Genomic DNA, 20,234 nt, shown 5'->3' with positions numbered 1-20,234 from the left:
TCCGATAGAGTAGGCAGTGACGTGAAATTTGTTGACGTTTAGAAAATGTTGAAAAGATAGCATGCTAATGCTAGCATGCTAACATCAAAAACGCTATCAGGGTGTGGCCAAGATGCTTCAATGTAAATTTGGTCACATTTGGAGCATGTTTAAAAATTAGCATGTTAGCATGCTAATGGTAGCATGCTAAACTCAAAAACGCTAACAGGGGGTATCCAAGATGCATCACGGTAAATTTGGTGACGTTTGAAACGAGTTTAAAAATTAGCATGTTAGCATGCTAATGCTAGCAAGTTAACATCAAAAATGCTAACTTTTTTTTTGTGAAAGTGAAGGGCGTCCCTAATGAAGTGGCTGAAGGACAGGGCATAACTAATAAAGTTGTCGAAGGACCAGGCATCCCTAATGGAGTGGCCAAAGGACAGGGCATCCCTAATGAAGTGGCTGAAGGACAGGGCGTCCCTAATGAAGCGGCTGAAGGACCAGGCGTCCCTAATGAAGTTGCCGAAGGACCGGGCGTCCCTAATAAACTGGTCGAAGGACAGGTTGTCCATAATGAAGTGGCCGAAGGACAGGGCGTCCTTAATAAAGTGGCTAAAGGACAGGTCATCCCTAATTAAGCGGACCAGGCGGTCTTAATAATGTGTTTGATTGTCATCCTAATGAAGCTGCTGGTTTGAGATTCCATTGAATTACAGTGCTGGCGCTGCTGCTGTATCAGTACCCCTTGTAGGACCCCCTTTGCTGGCAATGACACAGTAGCAGTACCACTTAAAAGGGGCCCCATTTTACCAATGCTACCAATGCTAAAATTAGCATTCAATGCATTTCAATGGGAAATGACCCTGTTTGAGCGTTAATAGCTTGCCAAGCCCAGTCCGATCGCTTATAAAAGTAATAGCACACCTCACACAATAAAGTACTAATTTTTGATATATAGCAGGCCGGTGTGCGTGCTTCGGTACGACCCGCATTAAGTGCGAAAAAAGGCTGAAATAATAAATAAAGAAATAAAAAAAAATTTTCACCCATTGACACTTTTTTGTTTTTCCAAAATTGTGCGCAATCCATACATCAGACAGAGACAAACCATATATCAAAGCGTCAGTCTTGGTAAGATCTACGAGACAACATGAAAAACATTTTTGTAAGTCAAACCATCTGGACACAAATTTTGGACTAGGAAAATAAATGCGTTCCGAAAACGCTTTTTGGGGAATTGCACGCAGACCGCAAATCCGACCGAGCCAAGCCATATGTCAAACCGTTCAGAAGGAATAGTATGTAAACCGTTCAGAAGGAATAGTAAAATTAATATGTCATTTTGTGCGTTTTTTTTTTGTGCGTTTCAAGGTCTTAGTGTGCCAGCCACAAATGCATGACGTGGCAACACATCCAATATGTCAGATTGTAAGACTCGGCTAGGCCTTCTGCCACGCCTCGACTCCCGTGTCTCTAGCTTTTACGGCTGGTAACAGGGAGCTGAAAACTTCTTCCTGTGCACAATAGTAAACGGTACTTTTTACACTTTGAACCAGATTTGTGGGCGGGCCATACGACCTAGCAAAACAAACAATATGTCATATTGTGCGGAGAAGTCAGACCTTCGGCCTGTCCTCTCCGTTGTTTCTGTGCATTTCACGGTCTTATCGTGGCAGCCTTGAATGTAACATATGTCCTTTTTTGCCTTTTTCCCAGTTTTCCAAACCCCCGTTTGTGGCACCGACTCGTTCCATATATCAGACCGTAGGACTTCGGCCTCGCCTCGATTTTCAGGTTGCTAGCTTTAGCGGTTACCCTCAGGGAGCCAAAAACATGTTCCCAGCACAATAGTAAATGGTCTGTCATACTGACAGGCCCAAATAATGTGTTTGCTTCAGGTTCGTCCTCCTCGCCACCAGCCTCACCGTGATCACATGACAGGAATGTCCATCTTATTTAACATCGAGTATTTCTGCTTTATTTTAATTCTTAGATCTGAAGGTGGAAATTGTTGGTGCAGCAACAGAAGGAAATGATGTAAGACTTGAGTGTAAAACCTCCTGCAATCTGAGTAGCAGCCCTACATACTCATGGAAGAAGAACGGAGAACCTTTAGAGAAGGAACCCACAAAGAACAATGAACTGCTGCTCCACCCAGTCAGCAGGGAGGATGGGGGTAGATACTCCTGTGCTGTTAAAGGCCATGAGGACCTGTCTTCTGCTGAAGTGGAGCTTAGTGTCAGATGTCAGTAGATCTTTCAACTTTACATGATGAAGATAGATCAGTGCGTGTGTTCCATATGTGCTGTAAACACTGAAACACCCAGATTTTATTTCAGATTCTCCCAAGAACACCAGAGTATTGGTTGCTCCACCTGCTGAGATACCTGAAGGAGGTTCAGTGACTCTGAGCTGCAGCAGTGATGCCAACCCTCCAGTCCAAAACTACACTTGGTTTAAGGAGAAAGTAACATCTCCAGTAGCAGCAGGACAAACATACACTATCACTAACTTCACCTCTGCTCAGGTTGGACTGTATTCCTGCCAGGCGAGGAATGAAGTAGGACTCCAGAACTCTACTGCTGTTCCACTAACGGTTCATGGTTCTGGTGCAGATCTCTTTCTATCTGGTTATGATCAGTGCTCAGTGTCTATAAATCTGGTATTAAAAAGCAGAATTGTTTCTCCACAGCGACTCCCCCTGTGTTTCTATATGCAGTAACAGCAGCTGTGGCTTCATCTTCTATCATCTCTGGTTTCTTCATATGGTGAGAAGAACCTGCACTGAACATGCAGCTCCAACTACATGAAGGACGTGTGCTGATCTGGTCAGGACTTTTCACTCCTGCCTCTATTTTAAATGCAGGCGCTGTAAGAGAGACAGAAAGACGAGGAGAGAAGCTGCTGAGGTACGACGGTACAGAACTTCATCATTACAGACCAAGATGGAGACAGAGAATGTTAATCTAGAGATCATCTAGAGTCATTCAGAAGTACAGAATTGTTGAATCATTTTTACATGATCCTTGTTTTTAGAAAACTGATGATAATGAGAACGTCCAGTATGAAGAAGACAAAAGCGACCAGATAAGCTCAGTCTACCAGAGTCTAAACCTCAACACCACCGGACATGATGATGTTTATCAGAGTTTACATCCTCAAACCAACAAGACAGCAGCATAGACTCCTCAACAACTTTATTACTAAATACTCTTAAAAATAGATTCTGTCAAAGCAAAACTAATTTTTAATACAGAAATCCACACGCACTTCCATTCCAAGCTGGTTTTATCTATGCTCGATATCTTCTCTGCTGAGGTAAAGGGTCACTTTCCTCTTTATGGATTAAGTCCTAGGCTAAAGGAGAACTAGACATGGAGGACTGGACTTAATACATGAACAGGAAACAGACCAGAAAGACAGAATTCAAGGCAGGTAAATAGAAGAACTTGTATCCAAAATATCTTTTTGCAATAAAGCATTATTTGCATTTACCAAACTTGTTCATTTTATATGATTTAAAATATTCTCTCTGCTGGTCTAAACCCGCCATCTGATGGTGACAGTTGGGGCAGTGGTGGCCTAGCGGGTAAGGAAGCAAAAGGTTGCAGGTTCGAATCCAGAACCACCAAGGAGGTCCTCTTGATGAAGGTACCATCCCCACACGCTTCTCCCCGGGCGCCTGTCATGGTGTCCACTGTCACCAAGGGAGATGGTTAAAGACAGAGGTTACATTGACAAATCTTCACTTTCACCAACAGGTGGGCTTCAGGGGTGGATTTTCTAAAAGATCTCCTGAAGGTGTCTCCTGTTGTCTAGAACATATAGAGATGGGTATTTTACATTTACAGCATTTATCAGACGCCCTTATCCAGAGCGACTTACAATCAGTAGTTACAGGGACAGTCCCCCCCAGGAGCAAGATTTGAACCTGAAAAAAATCACAATCACAACATCCGGAGCTCTGTTCGCTACTTCTCATTGATCTCCAGCCAGAGGGCGTGGAAACTCTCCTTGACCGTGAAGCCCAGCGATTTGAAGAGCCCGTAGGAGGCGCTGTTCCCCTCCTTCACGAAATAGTAGACCGGACCTCCCAGCTCCAGAAGTCTCTCCACCATGTGGCTCACCAGCGTCTTGGCGTAGCGCTTTCTCCGGTGTTGGCCCAGACAGGAAGTCATGTCAACGTTTTTCCAGACAAAATAAAATGAATCCGCTGAGTCTTGCGTGACGGAACTAAAAAAAACATTTCTGCTAATTTTTACATCCAATCACCAAGCGACTGCAATGCTTCACACATTTGGCAGCCATGACAGTTGGTGGAGATAATGTTTCATGGGAGGGGGCGGGAAATTCTCTGGGTTAAAAAAGCATGAGAAACGGGAGGTAACCTTTCCCCTTATGACATCATAAGGGGACAATTTCCAGATCCGACCGTCGTTCTTGCCCTCTGAGCGGTGAAACAGAATGACCAAAAAACTCATTACTAGTCACTGCAGGACCATAGACAGGCTGGGGGAACTCGTATTAATATTAAACCATCTCATGATGTAACATTCGTGCCACCTCTGCCACGCCCCCAGCGGTCAAACTCTTCCATGTATTAGTGTGTGTTCTTCTGGTGCTCACTAGCACCCTGATTATTCCCACCTGTTCTTCATCACAGGTAAGTGGTGAAGGGTGCAGGCTATGACATATTGTTTGTTTTGCTAGGTTGTACGGCCCGCCCACAAATCTGGTTGAAAGTGTAAAAAGTACCGTTTACTATTGTGCACAGGAAGAAGTTTTCAGTTTCCTGTTACCAGCCGTAAAAGCTAGAGACACGGGATTCAAGGGTGCTTAGCGGGATAATGATTTCTGATCGGTGATTGGTTAGCTTAGCGGTAATGGGTCTGTCCACTCCTCTTTATAACCAGCCGGTTCCTTTAGTCCTGCGTTTGGTCTCCCTCACACAACCTGAGTTTATCGCCGCACCACATGCTGTCCTTAACGGCAATGACAGTGAACCCCACAGTAGGACTGGAACTCAACTCTCCCCTCTAGTCTCACTACAGCTCCGCCACGCTGCAGCTACCAGGTCTCCCCTTTCTGCGTGTGCTCATGACTGGGCGGCAGCCGTGTATTGGGGAGGAGGCCCTGAGACGACATCTGACTCTGCATTCCTGGCAAGCTTCAAGACCGTCTTCGACCACCAGGACCAGGGGCAGTCTAGCAGTCAGCGCCTCCTGCGGCTCAGGCAGGGCAACGCTTCTGTGGCAGACTACTCAATCGAATTCTTGCTGCAGACAGTGGCTGGAATGAGCCTGCGCTCATAACAGTGTTCCAGAACGGTTTGAGGCAAGACTTACAGACCAAACTAGCCTGCCGCGATGCCGATCTAGGGCTGGATGCCGTGATCACTCTGGCCATTAAGCTAGACCAGCATCTGCGCGGGAAAGGGCACTTGGCGCCTGCAACTACTTCGACAACTTCTTCTAGACACGTTCGTCCTCGGATCCGGTCCGATCCGGTGTCAGAGACTCCTGCCCCTGGTCCAGGGAGTGCGGAAGCCGCCCAGGAACCCATGCAACTGAGGTTCACACGATTGTCGGCGGAGGAGAAGAGGAGATGCCAAGACCTAGGACTTTGTCTCTAATGCGCGGACCCAAGGCACTCCGTAGTCGGGTGCCCACGCCTTCGAGTACCAGAGGGGGCTAGTATTAGAGTATCCACCACATCCTACCAATTCAGTTTTTTTTCTTTCTGGTGTCATTTCCCATTGTGATAACTCTATCCCTGTGTCTGTCCTTATAGATTTGGGATCGGCTGGGAATTTAATCTCTTTATCCCTGGTCTCGGTTCTCTCGATATCCCGGGTGGAGTTGCCACGGCCGATCACTGTCCTTTAGCACCAGTCACGCACAAATCTGAATTGGTCACTCTTTCTTTTCCCCCTCACCATTCTGAATCCCTAGAGTTTTTTGTTTTACCCATGTTAGACACCCAATTGGTGCTGGGATTACCTTGGCTACGTCAGCATAACTCTAGCATCAATTGGGTCGAAAGCACTATTACCGCGTGGTAACCATCTTGTGTTTCTCATTGCAATTTGGCACCCGTTTCCGTTAGTTCTACTTCCGTTGAAAGCCCCTTAGCTGATTCGCCCGTTTCTGTTCCCCCTCACTATTCTGATCTGGCGGAGGTGTTTAGTGCCTCCAAGGCCTCAAGCCTCCCACCACACCACGCGTGGGATTGCAGCATAGATCTCCAGCCTGGAGCAACACCTCCTTGGTCGCGTGTGTATCCAATGTCTGAGCCAGAGACTCGGGCAATGGAGAAGTATGTGAAGTATGGGGTTTTTTCACTAAACTTGACCTCCGGAGTGCCTACGACCTGGTTAGGATTCAAGCAAGCGACGAGTGGAAGACGGCATTCAGCACAACGTCTGGTCATTATGAGTACCGAGTACCAACTCTCCCCTCTGGGCTCGCTACAGCTCCGCCACGCCGCAGCTCCCGGGTCTCCCCTTCTCTCCTGCTCTCTCGCTCTCTCCGTGTGTGTTTGTAGCCTGCATACCCTGTGCAGAATTCCCGTATGCTGTTCAACCCAGGTGACATACCGGTGTGTGAGTGGCACAACAAGGAAAGACGCTCACGCTGTGTACGGAGGACACGGGTTCGAATCCAGCGTAGGAGGATCAAGCACACATGGGTTTAAGCTAAGGCAAGAAACACAGAGACGCCGGTTCGAGGCCAGTGAAAGACAAAGGCGATCTTCGGCTCTCACGTTGAGGGCCTCGCTGAAGATCCCGCAACACGACCTCTTGAGGAGAGGCGTGGCACTACAAGCAAGGACATTTCAGTTATTTAATTTTTTTTCCCCTGAGTTTAAATAAAATACGCATTTCTCATTTTCAACCTGCATCCTCCATTCATCAACTGAGCTAGAGGGGAACGTGACACATGAAGTCATTTTCATAATAGGGGACCCTTAAACAGTAAGTCAACAGTCAGTTCTTGAAGTTGACGTGATTGAAGCACAAAAAAAATAAGTGTCTGAGGTACTTTGATTCTAAATTGAGGTATTAAACGACTCAGTCCAGTCTCCAAAATAGTAAGAAGGATGAACCACCAATAAAATCGTTCACATCCAAAGCTCCTCTAATGAGTAGGTGAGCACCACAGCTGGACCACGTATGAACTTATGGAGGAGGCGCTATGAAATGAGGACAAGACCCCTGAAACAGGGTGATGCTTTACCAGTTTTCTGTTGAGAAACCTTGCGTCCTGGATTCCTGGGGATGGGACTTACCACCGACCTAGAAAACAAAGAAGGAAAGAGGCCTATCAATGTGTTACGTCCTTTAGGCCATAGAATGCCTTGGGGTGCTCTGTTTTGGGCGTGTTCTCTTTTAGGCTGTCTGCTGGGGGAGGAGATTTGGATTACAGCTCCACCCACCAATTCCCTTATCAACTGGCAGCCAATCAACGCACAGGACAGAGAACTACATAAGGACCATTCCAGCCACCATTCAGGGCTCACTGTTGTGGAGCCGGAGGAGAAGGAAGCGAGAGGAGACTTTTGGAGTTTAGAGTTGGAGTTTTGGATTGTGTTAGAGTTGGATAAGAGTTGTTGTGTGTTAGTGATTAGTGTGGTTAGTTGTGGCTTTGTTGAGTAGTTGTTTTATCTCTCCTTTCATGGTGTTGTCCTCCTCTGAATTGTTGTGTAGTTGTATATAGCAACTACACAACATTTACTCACTGTAAATAAAAGCACAATATTTCACTTGGGTTTGGTATCTGTGTCTTCCCACTGCACACATTCCCCTCGTTTGTTGTCGCGTCTCCTGACCCCTAGACAGCGACGTGACACATGCATGCTGATCGGATAGATGTGAAAGAAACGAGTCCAAATCAGATATGATCTCAGAATTCTGGAGATGGTCACAGGAACATCTCGCAGAGTAAGGCCGTCCTCCTCAGGACTGTAGCAAGAAGTCGCCACAGAGGATACGGATGCAACTGGAACTGCCCCAGCAGCTACTTTCTCCACATCCCTGGTAACATAAGACTTGATCATTTTATTGTGACTCTTTCCACTTTTACAGCATCTATCAGACGTACGAACCACATAATCAGTTTCACTCAGTTTAGACACCTTATCTACTCTCAGCCACACGTCATCAGCAGCTGCAGAACCACCAGATGTGGACATCACCTCAGGTGCATGCGCAGAAGAGGCAGGCGCCGATCTCACAGCTGAGCGGTCGGACATAAAAGTGTCAGATAACCCGACGGCATCTTGATATTTACGGGTTTGAGCTCGAATAACGACACACGCAGAAAAGACTGAAGCCAAATTTGAGTCCACGTCTGTAACAGGCATGGGTACGTCTACGACTTCCGGAACTGGAAGAACCTTTTCCTCCAGCGACATCATTCCCCAAAAGAAAGGAAACCCCTTTCACCGGAAGCCGAGAACAAACCGCAACCCTGAAAACACCAGAGACCAACTCGCTTTTTAAGAGTGTGCAACGGGGCTCTAGTCAACCCCATTTCAATTCCCCGCACCAGCACGTCGGAATCACAGCAACTCTCCGTAGAGAAGGGGAGAACAGAATCTAGAATAAAAGATTGTGCAGCACCAGTATCACGCAGAATTTTGATAGCCACGTCATCTTCCACACGGCCAGTAAGCGACACCGTTCCACTTAAAATAAATGGCTCATAACCAGGATCAATTTCATTGTGAATGTTCTCCAAAGTAAAAGTGTGCACCAGCCCAACTCTCTTTGGGAGTGATTTAGACGACACTAGATTCTTTTTCTGTAAACGAGGACATGCAGCAATTAAATTACCCAGTTTATGACTATAAAAACACCCACGAGGGTCTTTTGGTGGTGAAGATTTTCTGGGATTCCTCCAGCTTTGTTTTGGGTGTCTCACATACGTAACATACGTAATTCTTTAATTTTTCCGCTGTTGACAGAATTTTTGTCTGTATGCTTCAGGTACCAGTTCATATGCATTTATAATCGGCGTATGGTAGTCCGAACTCTGCTCAACTGTAAGGGCAGAATAAACTTCCTGAGCTTTACCAGACAACACACACTGTGAAAACAGTCTCCAGACACCAGTTGGCCATTTTAATGTAATGGTAACCCTCTCAAAATGTTTAAAACATTTCTCGACGTCCCGTTCATTGAAAGGAGGGACGAGACGAATATCACGGGACACATCAAACCCATGATCCCATGGATCAGAAGAAGTCGGGTCAACAGGAGGGACGTGAGGAGGAGACACAGGTGGAACAGAGACGGGGGAAGCACCTACAACTGCCGGAACCACGGCGTCTTCTCTAGCAGACAATTCTAATTCTAACTTCTTTAAGATGAAATCCCGCTACTTCTCAATTTCCTTCAGATCTCTACTTGGTTGCTTCATATTGCATCTGACGTTCCAGAAAAGAATATTCACACATCTTTAATTCAATTTCAGAGACGCTACTGGCTGCAGTTTGCGGAGACCCCGGACCCTCCACAATGACATTAATGCCCAGTAAACCCCGTTTTAGGACTTGAAACAGAGATTCCTTCAACTTTTTATCTTCGCTCGTTAATTCAATCGTGTAATTTTCTGCAATTTGCAACAAGTTCTATTTGGTGCAACGTGACACAAGTTCGTACGAAGGGCTCTGAATAAATTTGTCTGCCAATGACATGTTACCAAGAGACATGGGCAGAAAGTTACACAGCACCAAAAAAATAAGGCTGTGAACTGAGCGAAACGTGCGATTTTTCCAGCGCCTGTCAAAGCAACAACGTATGGGAACTCTGAACCCTAAACCTGCCTAACACGATCCCACTAAATAAACCTTCTCTTCTTCAAAGAGTGTTAACAATTGAAGGTTCGCGGTCTGTCAGAAGACAAACCATGAAGCTCCCCCCAGGTTTGCTCTTCAAAACACCACCCAAATACAATCCCCAAACACAAACCAACAAAACAACAAATGCGCTCCGATGGAGGAATTACGAAAATCCGGCTGGAGACGCCTGCCGAACGTGCATCTTCCCCAGAAAAAAACAGATGTCCCAGAGAGAAAAACAGAGAACAAATCCCAGACGAGCCCCCAATTTTGTTACAAGTCGGTCTAGAGGTTCCAGCACATAACAAAATAAAAGACAAAAACCTACTAAGATGAAACAGTGAAATTTAACAAGTATTTTATTAACAAATAAATATATAAATAAAGAGGAAAACAAAACGGGAAAACCGAGAAAACCAAACAAACATCGAAAAGCAGGCCGACACAACAAGTTGTGTTCTTTCATAGGGGAGTGCTAGGGATAAAGGAAACCGAGGCCCCTTTTATCCTGGTTGTCCACAGCAGGAACAGGTGGGCTCACCAGGTATCCTGCAAACACAACACAACCACAGAGCAGAAACACACCACAAAAACCAAGACGTAACTCCCCCACCACTAAAAATCAACATTTACTGTTGATCACAAAAAAAAACATTTATTGGTAGGAGCGTGACAAGGTGTCCACCAAAACATTATCAGAGCCCCTTTTGTACCTGATATCCACATTAAACCCTTGTAGATATAAGGACCAGCTCAAAAGATGCTGATTTGCGTTTTTCATTCTGGTGAGGAAGACTAGAGGGTCATCCTGCAAACACAACACAAACACAGAACAGGACGTAACACCCACAATAAGATTTCCCAGGACGTGTCGTTTCGGCGCACTGATAGGTAATAAGAAATATTAATCAAATGAAACATTGGGAGGGAATCTGCATGAAGCTTCACCTTCCTACACATGATAAGATCCAGTGACCCGCTGACGTACCCTTGTGCTTTTCAAGGTGCCTGATGAAGTTCAAGGGTGGTAGTACACACTCGCGTATGAACCAGAAGACCCAGGTTCAAATCCCACTTACTACCATTGTGTCCCTGAGCAAGACACTTAACCCTGAATGTCTCCTGGGGGGGACTGTCCCTGTAGCTACTGATTGTAAGTCTCTCTAGATAAGGGCATCTGGTAAATGCTGTAAATGTAAATGAAGTTGGACGTAGTTGAGTCGGTGTTCTGAATGGCAAACCGATAGACCAAACTGAGATGTACACATGTACCCTGACAGTATGTACGGTTTCTTACCCTGTGATAGAATGATGGAGTGCAGGCCTGTGTGATGGCTTTATAATCAGATGCATAACAGATGACCCAGGTGAACTTGCCGTCGCCATCAGTGTTGCTTTAAATCCGCCTCACTGCGGTTTTCCCTTAACGGCGGACAACATGTTTGAGAAACTGAAATGGATGAAATAATGAAGTAAATGTCATTTGTATGTCATTTGAAACATGGACAATAGCACTTCCGTCCCCTCGGAACTTGCCGTAGGCGGCAATGTGTATTCATGTGCTCTTGTGAGAGGGGGGGTTGGTGCTCAATGCAGGCTGCAAGACGGCCGGCCCTGCCCATTAAATTTGTCCACCAATAGGAAACTTCGGCCATTTTAAACACCCTGCCGGTGTCCTGACGTTCCATCTTACCGAGGCATCAACAAAACACGTTACATCACATGTCTGGGGAGCAAACTTGCCTGTAGACATCATGACATCAGTTTTATATGTGATTGCACTTTGAAGAACATGAGGAACAGCAGAGTTACCTGTAGGTAGTGTTGCAAAATTCCCGGAATTTTCAAAGATGGAAACTTTCCATGGGAATTAACGGGAATTAATGGGAATAAACGGGAATTAACAGGAATTTATGGGAATAAACTGGGAATTTTCAAAATTGAAGGTTGGCTCTTCTTAGGGAACTTAAATATAGTTGAGCAAAGTATATTTTAGCATAATATTGAAAAAAACAAACAAATGCAATTCAAATACACTTGAATATCCATGCCATTCCTTAATCACATGTACAGAGCACATGCTTGCTGCATGGCTATTGAGACCACCTACTGGCACTGTGCATGCCTCCATCACATGTACACATGGACCACACTTTTGAGCCTGAAGGACAAAGAGCATTGAAGGCACACATTTGAGCCTGTGGACTTAACAAGTGAGGTAAGTTGGTGGGAAAGAATATCTAGCAGTCAGAAAATCCTCAAACCTATTGCAGCAGCAATAGCGAAGATAGAGGGGGATGGTGCCATCTTGTCAGATGTCCAGTGCCTTTTTGCAGAACTCAAAGAAGAAATCCAGACAATTCTGCCCACTTCCCTACTACTGAAAGCAGAGGAAACGGCTGTGGTCAAGTCATTGGAACAGTGGAGGGAGTTCTGCATGAAGCCAGTGCATGCAGCAGCATACATGCTGGACCCCAAATATGACAAGGGCATACTTTCTGGGGAAGAGATCAATGGTGCCTATGCGGTCATTACAGCCATGTCTGACCACCTGGGTCTCAATAAAGGCAAAGTTCTAGGCAGTTTGGCAAAGTATCGAACAAAGCAAGGCCTTTGGAAAGGGGATGGAATATGGCAGTCATGCCAGCACATATCTGCAGTCACCTGGTGGAAGGGACTATGTGAATCTGAGGCCCTTGCACCTGTAGCCTCCATCCTCCTCCAAATCCCACCATCATCAGCCGCCTCCGAGCGCAACTGGTCACTGTTTGGGAACACCCACACAAAGGTTCGCAACAGGCTCACAAATGTGAGAGTGGAAAAGCTGGTCGGCATTCCGGCAAACCTACGGCTCTTTGAGCCTGACACAGAGCCATCCTCAACAAGGTTGGAAAGTGACACTGAAGAGGAAGACTCAGAGTTGGATGCTGAGGAAGTGGACATGTTGTTGGATGATGAGGAGGTCCAGGAAGAGTCTATTGACTGAGCAAAAATGAGAAAAGAGGATTGCTTGAAGGAAGATTTGCATGTTTAATGGGACGTTTTGGAGGATAAGTGGCATTTTTCATTTAACCTTTTGAATGGGACTTTGTGGAGATTTTTGAACAGGGGGCATTTTTGAATGAACGGGGTTAGGGGATGGTAATATTGAACTCAACATTTATGTTTTTATTCATCCATGAAACAAGTTATTGAAACGTGTTCTATTCTACTGTACTTACAAATAAATCTGTTGAAATATCTGTTGAAAACATTTTGCATGGAGGTTTTCTTATGATTTCTGTTTATATTTATGCTTGGAAATAATATATTCCCAGTTAGTTCTCCTTAATTCCCATTAATTTCCAAAATTCCCAAGCTTAACTTACCATGGAAATTTACCGGAAACTTTTCGGAAATTTACTGGAAATTTTCCGCCCCTTTGCAACCCTACCTGTAGGGTGGTCAGCGTATCCACGGAGATGCTGTAGAAGGTCAGGAGGCAAGATACACCCCTGCACCTTGAACTACAGGCCTTGGGACCGGATCTCAGCCGAGAATCATCTCCTTTCCTGCTGATGGATGTAGAAGCCATGACAACAACTCCACTCGGTATCCCAGTAGCAGCGCTCAGACACGCCCTCCCTGCACAGAACCTGCCGGAATTCGAACCTCTCTGGGAAGTCGGTGTTCGGCCTTCCGCCCTCAGACAGAGACATGAATGGCTCAGCGTGTCGAGGTCACAGGCATCTGCAGGCGAGAGAGGAACTGGACAAAACAGAGAAGTAAGAAACACACGTCAGTTCATCTGCACGTTAATAACTTGAGATTAAAACGTGTTAACCACACAGTGCAGTTGGTGTGGAGAGCTGCACCTTCATCTACATTCACCTTCAGAAGACGATTCACTTCACATCTGGTAAGAACATCTTCCCACTTAAAAAATAACCGTAGACAAATTAAATGAACGAATAATAAGAACATTTCCATCTTCTTCCTCTACTTCCGTTTTCTCCTGCTACTGTCCTGTAAACCGTCCATTTCTCTCTCATTGGTACCTGCCTGCCACTCTTCTCCACCCGTCCCACCCTCTCTTACACACGTCCCAAGTATCTAAACTCCTCCACCTTCACCAGCTCTACTCCCCGTAACCCGGCCATCCTGCTCTTCTCCCTCACATCCACACACATGTATTCTGTCCCAGTCCTACTGACCTTCATGTCTCTCCTTTGTGGGATATTGGAAGAAATATTTAATAAAACAGTGAATATGAGTCTTGTAGAGCTGTGAGGAACAGGATTCTGTCTCTTTCTCACAGTGTGACGGATGCTGCAGTGACCATGATAAAAATCTCCTCTTTTACTTCTCTTCTCATTCTGATCTCCATCCAAGGTCAGTCTCTTATTTACTGACATTTACTTAAGTGTCTATTTATTTATTTGATCTTTATCTCCATGTTTGTTTCAGGTGGTGTTGGTCAGAGGTGGGATGTACGGTACAGACCTAGATCTATCTGTGCTTTAGAGGGAACATCAGCTGTGATGTCCTGCAGCTACACTTACCCCCCTGGACTTACAGTGAAGGAAGTGTTTTGGACTAAATATGGATGGGTTCCATGGTATGGACGGAGAGAATATATTGATCTCTCTCAGCATCCAAACTACAAAGGCCGAGTTCATGCAGACTGTGGAGATAAAAAAGTCGGTGTTCCCTCAACATAACAAGGCTGAATAAAAGTGATGCGCATGAGTACAACTGCAAAATTAAAACCGATAAAGAAAGAGAAACATCTACCGGGCAACCAGGAATCAAGTTGTCAGTAACAGGTAAAGTCTTTAATCAACTCATGCTGTACAAGAAAAGCATTTTTATTTCTCTCGATTCATTCATAAATTACTGTCATGTAAATGTGCTGATGTATTTTTCTTCAGTCTCTTATTTATGACGTTGAATCTGGTGTCAGTTTTATTATTTTACTGGAATCAGTGAACAAATCCACCAGCAGACCAACAGTGACACGGTTATTTCTTCACTATTTAGATGTATGGAGATGAAAGTCAAGTTAATAGTTGAATTTAGACATTTTTCACCAGGCTGCTTCCTGCAGGCATCTGGCCATCTCCACCGTCAGATACTGATGTTCTTTTGGTGGCACCTTTTGCATTGTGGATGCTGTTCCACCCAAACCAAGACCCCCTCTGTAGGACCCGCCCCACAAAGTCCTGCTATCTGAGTTCTGCCTTAACTTCTGCTGCTACCATCGCTGGGTCCCATTTCTAAAGCTGGTGCACAGGATTCCTTGAGAGACGTATCTAGTCCTTTATAGGCTCATTTGTAGAGGCAGAGCAAGATCTCCATTCCCATACAGCTCCATGCTGCTGAGGTATCTTGTCTCTCCAGCCACTCAGAGTTGGAGGGTGAGACCTCATAAAAATGCAGAAAGTAAAAGTGGAAGCAGCACAGCTTCAACTGTCCAAAGTGAACAGTGGACCAGTGTGCAAGGCTTGTGATGTTGGTTAATAATAATGTGAATAATGTGTTTGCTTCAGGTTCGTCCTCCTGGTCACCAGCCTCACCGTGATCACATGACAGGAATGTCCATCTTATTTAACATCGAGTATTTCTGTTTTATTTTAATTCTTAGATCTGCAGGTGGAAATTGTTGGTGCAGCAACAGAAGGAAATGATGTAAGACTTGAGTGTAAAACCTCCTGCAATCTGAGTAGCAGCCCTACATACTCATGGAAGAAGAATGGAGAACCTTTAGAGATGGAACCCACCAAGAACAATGAACTGCTGCTCCACCCAGTCAGCAGGGAGGATGGGGGCAGATACTCCTGTGCTGTTAAAGGCCATGAGGACCTGTCTTCTGCTGAAGTGGAGCTCAGTGTCAGATGTCAGTAGATCTTTCAACTTCACATGATGAAGATAGATCAGTGCATGTGTTCCATATGTGCAGTAAACACTGAAACACCCAGATTTTATTTCAGATTGTCCCACGAACACCAGAGTACTGGTTGCTCCACCTGCTGAGATACCTGAAGGAGGTTCAGTGACTCTGAGCTGCAGCAGTGATGCCAACCCTCCAGTGAAGAACTACACCTGGTTTAAGGAGAACATAGCTTCTCCAGTAGCAGCAGGACAGAACTACACCATCACTAACTTCACCTCTGCTCAGGTTGGACTGTATTCCTGCCAGGCGAGGAATGAAGTCGGAGTCCAGAACTCTACTGCTGTTCCACTAACGGTTCAGGGTTCTGGTACAGATCTCTTTCTATCTGGTTCTGATCAGTGCTCAGTGTCTAAATCTGGTATTAAAAAGCAGAATTGTTTCTCCACAGCGACTCCCCCTGTGTTTCTATATGCAGTAACAGCAGCTGTGGCTTCATCTTGTATCATCTCTGGTTTCTTCATATGGTGAGAAGAACCTGCACTGAACATGCAGCTCCAACTACATGAAGGACGTGTGCTGATCTGGTCAGGACTTTTCACTCCTGCCTCTATTTTAAATGCAGGCGCTGTAAGAGAGACAGAAAGACGAGGAGAGAAGCTGCTGAGGTACGACGGTACAGAACTTCATCATTACAGACCAAGATGGAGACAGAGAATGTTAATCTAGAGATCATCTAGAGTCATTCAGAAGTACAGAATTGGTGAATCAGAAAACTGATGATAATGAGAACGTCCAGTATGAAGAAGACAAAAGCGACCAGATGAGCTCAGTCTACCAGAGTCTAAACCTCAACACCACCGGACATGATGATGTTTATCAGAGTTTACATCCTCAAACCAACAAGACAGCAGCATAGACTCCTCAACAACTTTATTACTAAATACTCTTAAAAATAGATTCTGTCAAAGCAAAACTAAATGGAGACATAAATCCACACGCACTTCCATTCCAAGCTGGTTTTATCTATGCTCGATATCTTCTCTGCTGAGGTAAAGGGTCACTTTCCTCTTTATGGATTAAGTCCTAGACTAAAGGAGAACTAGACATGGAGGACTGGACTTAATACATGAACAGGAAACAGACCAGAAAGACAGAATTCAAGGCAGGTAAATAGAAGAACTTGTATCCAAAATATCTTTTTGCAATAAAGCATTATTTGCATTTACCAAACTTGTTCATTTTATATGATTTAAAATATTCTCTCTGCTGGTCTAAACCCGCCATCTGATGGTGACAGTTGGGGCAGTGGTGGCCTAGCAGGTAAGGAAGCAAAAGGTTGCAGGTTCGAATCCAGAACCGCCAAGGAGCCACTGAGGTCCCCTTGATGAAGGTACAGAGGACACGTTAACAAATAATCACTTTCACCTACAGGTGGGTGTGGTGGGAAATTTCACGTCCGGGGAATATAATATAGGAATTCAACTGAGTTGATTACCAAGTTGTAATCCACCGTGCATGGAGGGGAGCTCGCAAGAAGAACTTCCTCCCCTGATAGCAGTTCACAGCGTTTATACCACGGGACATACAATGTCGAAACACAAGCTCACCCCAGATGGCGCCCATCAAGGCCACAGAACCTTCCTTTTATCAGCTTATGTTCCACTTTTGCATCAACAGGGTCAGGCATAAGATACACAGTATATACATACTTTTACGTGTTTCTATAACTTGCAGTCATGTAAGTTTTGGTGAATAGTGTCCTCTGTGTTGTGATGGGTAAAGCTTGGGATTTAAAAATTCATATAGTGCTGATTTTTAAGTGGATTTTGAAATATCATTAGTTACAGGGACCTTGTCCCTTGAGCAACTCAGGGTCACGTGACTTGCTCATGCTCGAAAGCAAAATTTGAACATGAAAAAAGTATTAATCACAGCATCCGGAGCTCTGTTCACTACTTCTCATTGATCTCCAGCCAGACAGCGCGGAAACTCTCCTTGACCGTGAAGCCCAGCGATGTGAAGAGCCCGTAGGAGGCGCTGTTCCCCTCCTCCACGAAACAGTAGACCGGATACCCCAGCTCCAGAAGCCTCCCTGCCATGCGGCTCACCAGCGTCTTGGCGTAGCCCTTTCTCCGGTGTTGAGGCAGGGTGTAGAGAAGCCCCAGGGCCAAGTGGTGGTAGACCAGCACCCAGGAAAGCGGGCCGCCTCCACCCTCGTCCATCACGCACAGGCTAGGGTGGTTGGAGATGTAGCCGAGTACGGAGTTATAGCTGTTGTGGTCGCCTCCGTACTTCCATGTGCTGTTAACTAGAGCTGCATGCTCTGCTTGGAGAGGACGGATCCGATCTTCTGGAACACTGAAAAGAGGAAGAAGCTCTTGTCAAATTTTTCCCAGGTGAACATATTTAAGGTCCCATTACATGATTTTTTTTTCTTTTATATCTGTCTCGTTGGTCCCTTAATTCTGTATCTGAAGTCTCTTGGTGCAGAATTAGCCACTTTGATGCAGTCCCACAGTGAGATTTCCCAGGATGCACCGATTCACCGTCTGTAGCTTTAAATGCTAATGAGGAGGAGGGAGGCAGGACAAGGAGGAGAGCGGCCTATAGAAGTTGAGGGGGCATTCGTGGAAATTATGTCATCAGCACTGTTCATCAACCAGGATGTTTGGCACAGACAGGAAGTCGTGTCAACGTTTTTCCTGAAAAAATAAGATGAACCCGCTGGTTCTTCAGATTCTCGCGTGACGGAACAAAACAAAAAAAATTCTGCTCATTTTTACATCCAATCATCGAGTGACTGCAATGCTTCGCATTTTTGGAAGCCATGACGGTCAGTGGAGGGGCATCAAATTCTCTGGGTAGAAAAAGCATGAGAAACAGGAGGCAACCTTTCCCCTTATGATGTCATAAGGGGACAAATTCCAGATCAGACCGTCGCTCCCGCTCTCTGAACGGCAAAACAGAATAACCAAAGCAGTCATTTCAAGCCACTGCAGGACCATAGACAGGCTGGGGGAACTCATATTAATTTTAAATAAAAAATTAACACATTTTCATAATAGGGGACCTGCAAACAGCAAGTCAACAGTCAGTTGAAGTTGACGTGTTTGAAGCACAAAAATGTGACATTTTGTCTGCAAGTGTAAATATCTGAGGTACTTTGATTCTAAATTGAGGTATTAAACGACTCAGTCCAATCTCCAAAATAGTAAGATGTTCCAAGGAAGAATCACCAATTAAATGGTCCACATCCAAAGCTCCTCTAATGAGCAGGTGAGCACAAATGGACCAGGTATGGAGGACGCGCTATGAAATGAGGACAAGCCACCTGAAACAGGGTGATGCTTTACACGTTTTCTGTTGGGAAACTTTGAGTCCTGGATTCCTGAAGATGGGACTTACCACCAACCTAGAGATTTTTCAGAACTGGTTTCAGGACCGTGACAAACAGCTTGTCCACAGAGGCCCGACCCGACTTCCAGAACTTCTAAAGATCTTGATATTACATCATGATATTTACTTCTTACTGTAATTGTCTCTAGTGCAAGACAACTGAAGTCACAGATGGAACCTCATGATACTGGCTTTCACCCACCTCTGGTAAACTCGCAGCTGATCATGACTGTTCAGCATCAACACATGCATCACACACTGGGTTCTGGCAGGAACACCGTGCTGAGCAGCCAGATCTGTCACTGCATCCAGGTGGTTGATGTCCACACCTTTAAACATGATATAGAAGCAAAGAGTCATGACAGCAGCCATCAAAGATCATTAAACCACCGGTCATACAGAGTTCAGATGAATTAAAACAGATATTTCCCAGATATTTTTATTTGAAACTATTTTTCAGATTTTAAATTCTCCATCTAACCAGCCAGCAGAGTGAAGGCGTCCCATCTGAGCAGACCTGGGCTGCTCAACAACTTCTTCAGGCTGGCCTGGTCTCTGGAGAAGATGCTGTAAATGTTGAAGTCCCCCTCACGGTCTGCTGTCCCCTGTTCACCATGATGACAGACATGCACAGTGAGAACATTCTAATCAGCACATGGTTTGTAAAGCATATGAAGGTTCCTCGGATATTTACTTAGTTTTGGCCCCCATATCTTTAAGACAAGACTCTACGTCAATGTGATGTATTCCCACAAATGCTGGTCCAGCTTCCGGCACAGCTTCCGATAACTCGGTGTTAACATCACGCAGGACCTGTCATGGTCCTGTCACATCAACACTGTGGTGAAAAGGGCCCGGCAGCGTCTCTACCACCTCAGACGCCTGAGAGACTTCAGACTGCCCTCCAAGGGGCTCAGGAACTTCTACTCCTACACCATAGAGAGCATCCTGACGGGAAATATCTCAACCTGGTTTGGGAACAGCACCATGCAGGACAGGAGAGCCCTACAGAGGGTGGTACCATCAGCTGAATGCATCACCCGTACCAAGCTCCCTGACCTTCAATCTATCTACAGCAAACGGTGCTGTACCAGGGCCAGGAAGATAGTGAAGGACATCAGCCACCCCAACAATGGACTCTTCT

General features: G+C 45.4%; 1 protein-coding gene and 2 long non-coding RNA genes across 13 annotated transcripts in view; 2 read left to right on the top strand and 1 right to left on the bottom strand.

Annotated features, from left to right (window-relative positions):
* The window catches only part of LOC114785789 (glycine N-acyltransferase-like protein 3), a 35,775-nt gene that overhangs the window by 12,272 nt on the left and 3,269 nt on the right, over positions 1-20,234 (bottom strand). For 5 of the 11 annotated variants that reach the window (XM_028972387.1, XM_028972383.1, XM_028972389.1 and 2 more), the window contains exons 4-6: positions 19,572-19,695; positions 19,293-19,419; positions 16,608-18,052 (exon numbers count right to left, since the gene is read on the bottom strand). In XM_028972387.1, the coding sequence (XP_028828220.1) occupies positions 17,647-18,052; positions 19,293-19,419; positions 19,572-19,695 (657 nt within the window). In that variant the 3' untranslated portion in view covers positions 16,608-17,646. Of the gene's footprint in view, positions 1-3,350; positions 3,680-10,494; positions 13,570-13,909; positions 16,320-16,607; positions 18,053-19,292; positions 19,420-19,571; positions 19,696-20,234 lie in introns of those variants that run through there. The other 6 variants (XR_003749099.1, XR_003749100.1, XR_003749098.1 and 3 more) reach the window with 6 other exon arrangements.
* Positions 2,731-3,224, top strand: LOC114785927 (uncharacterized). Its single transcript, XR_003749129.1, has 3 exons — positions 2,731-2,750; positions 2,849-2,891; positions 3,019-3,224. It is a non-coding gene; the product is annotated as an uncharacterized LOC114785927 (long non-coding RNA).
* Positions 15,976-16,662, top strand: LOC114785929 (uncharacterized). Its single transcript, XR_003749131.1, has 3 exons — positions 15,976-16,218; positions 16,317-16,359; positions 16,464-16,662. It is a non-coding gene; the product is annotated as an uncharacterized LOC114785929 (long non-coding RNA).

The sequence above is a fragment of the Denticeps clupeoides genome, chromosome 3 (assembly GCF_900700375.1).
Source record: "Denticeps clupeoides chromosome 3, fDenClu1.1, whole genome shotgun sequence".
Lineage (NCBI taxonomy): Eukaryota > Metazoa > Chordata > Actinopteri > Clupeiformes > Denticipitidae > Denticeps > Denticeps clupeoides.
This window is presented reverse-complemented; position numbering and strand designations above follow the sequence as displayed.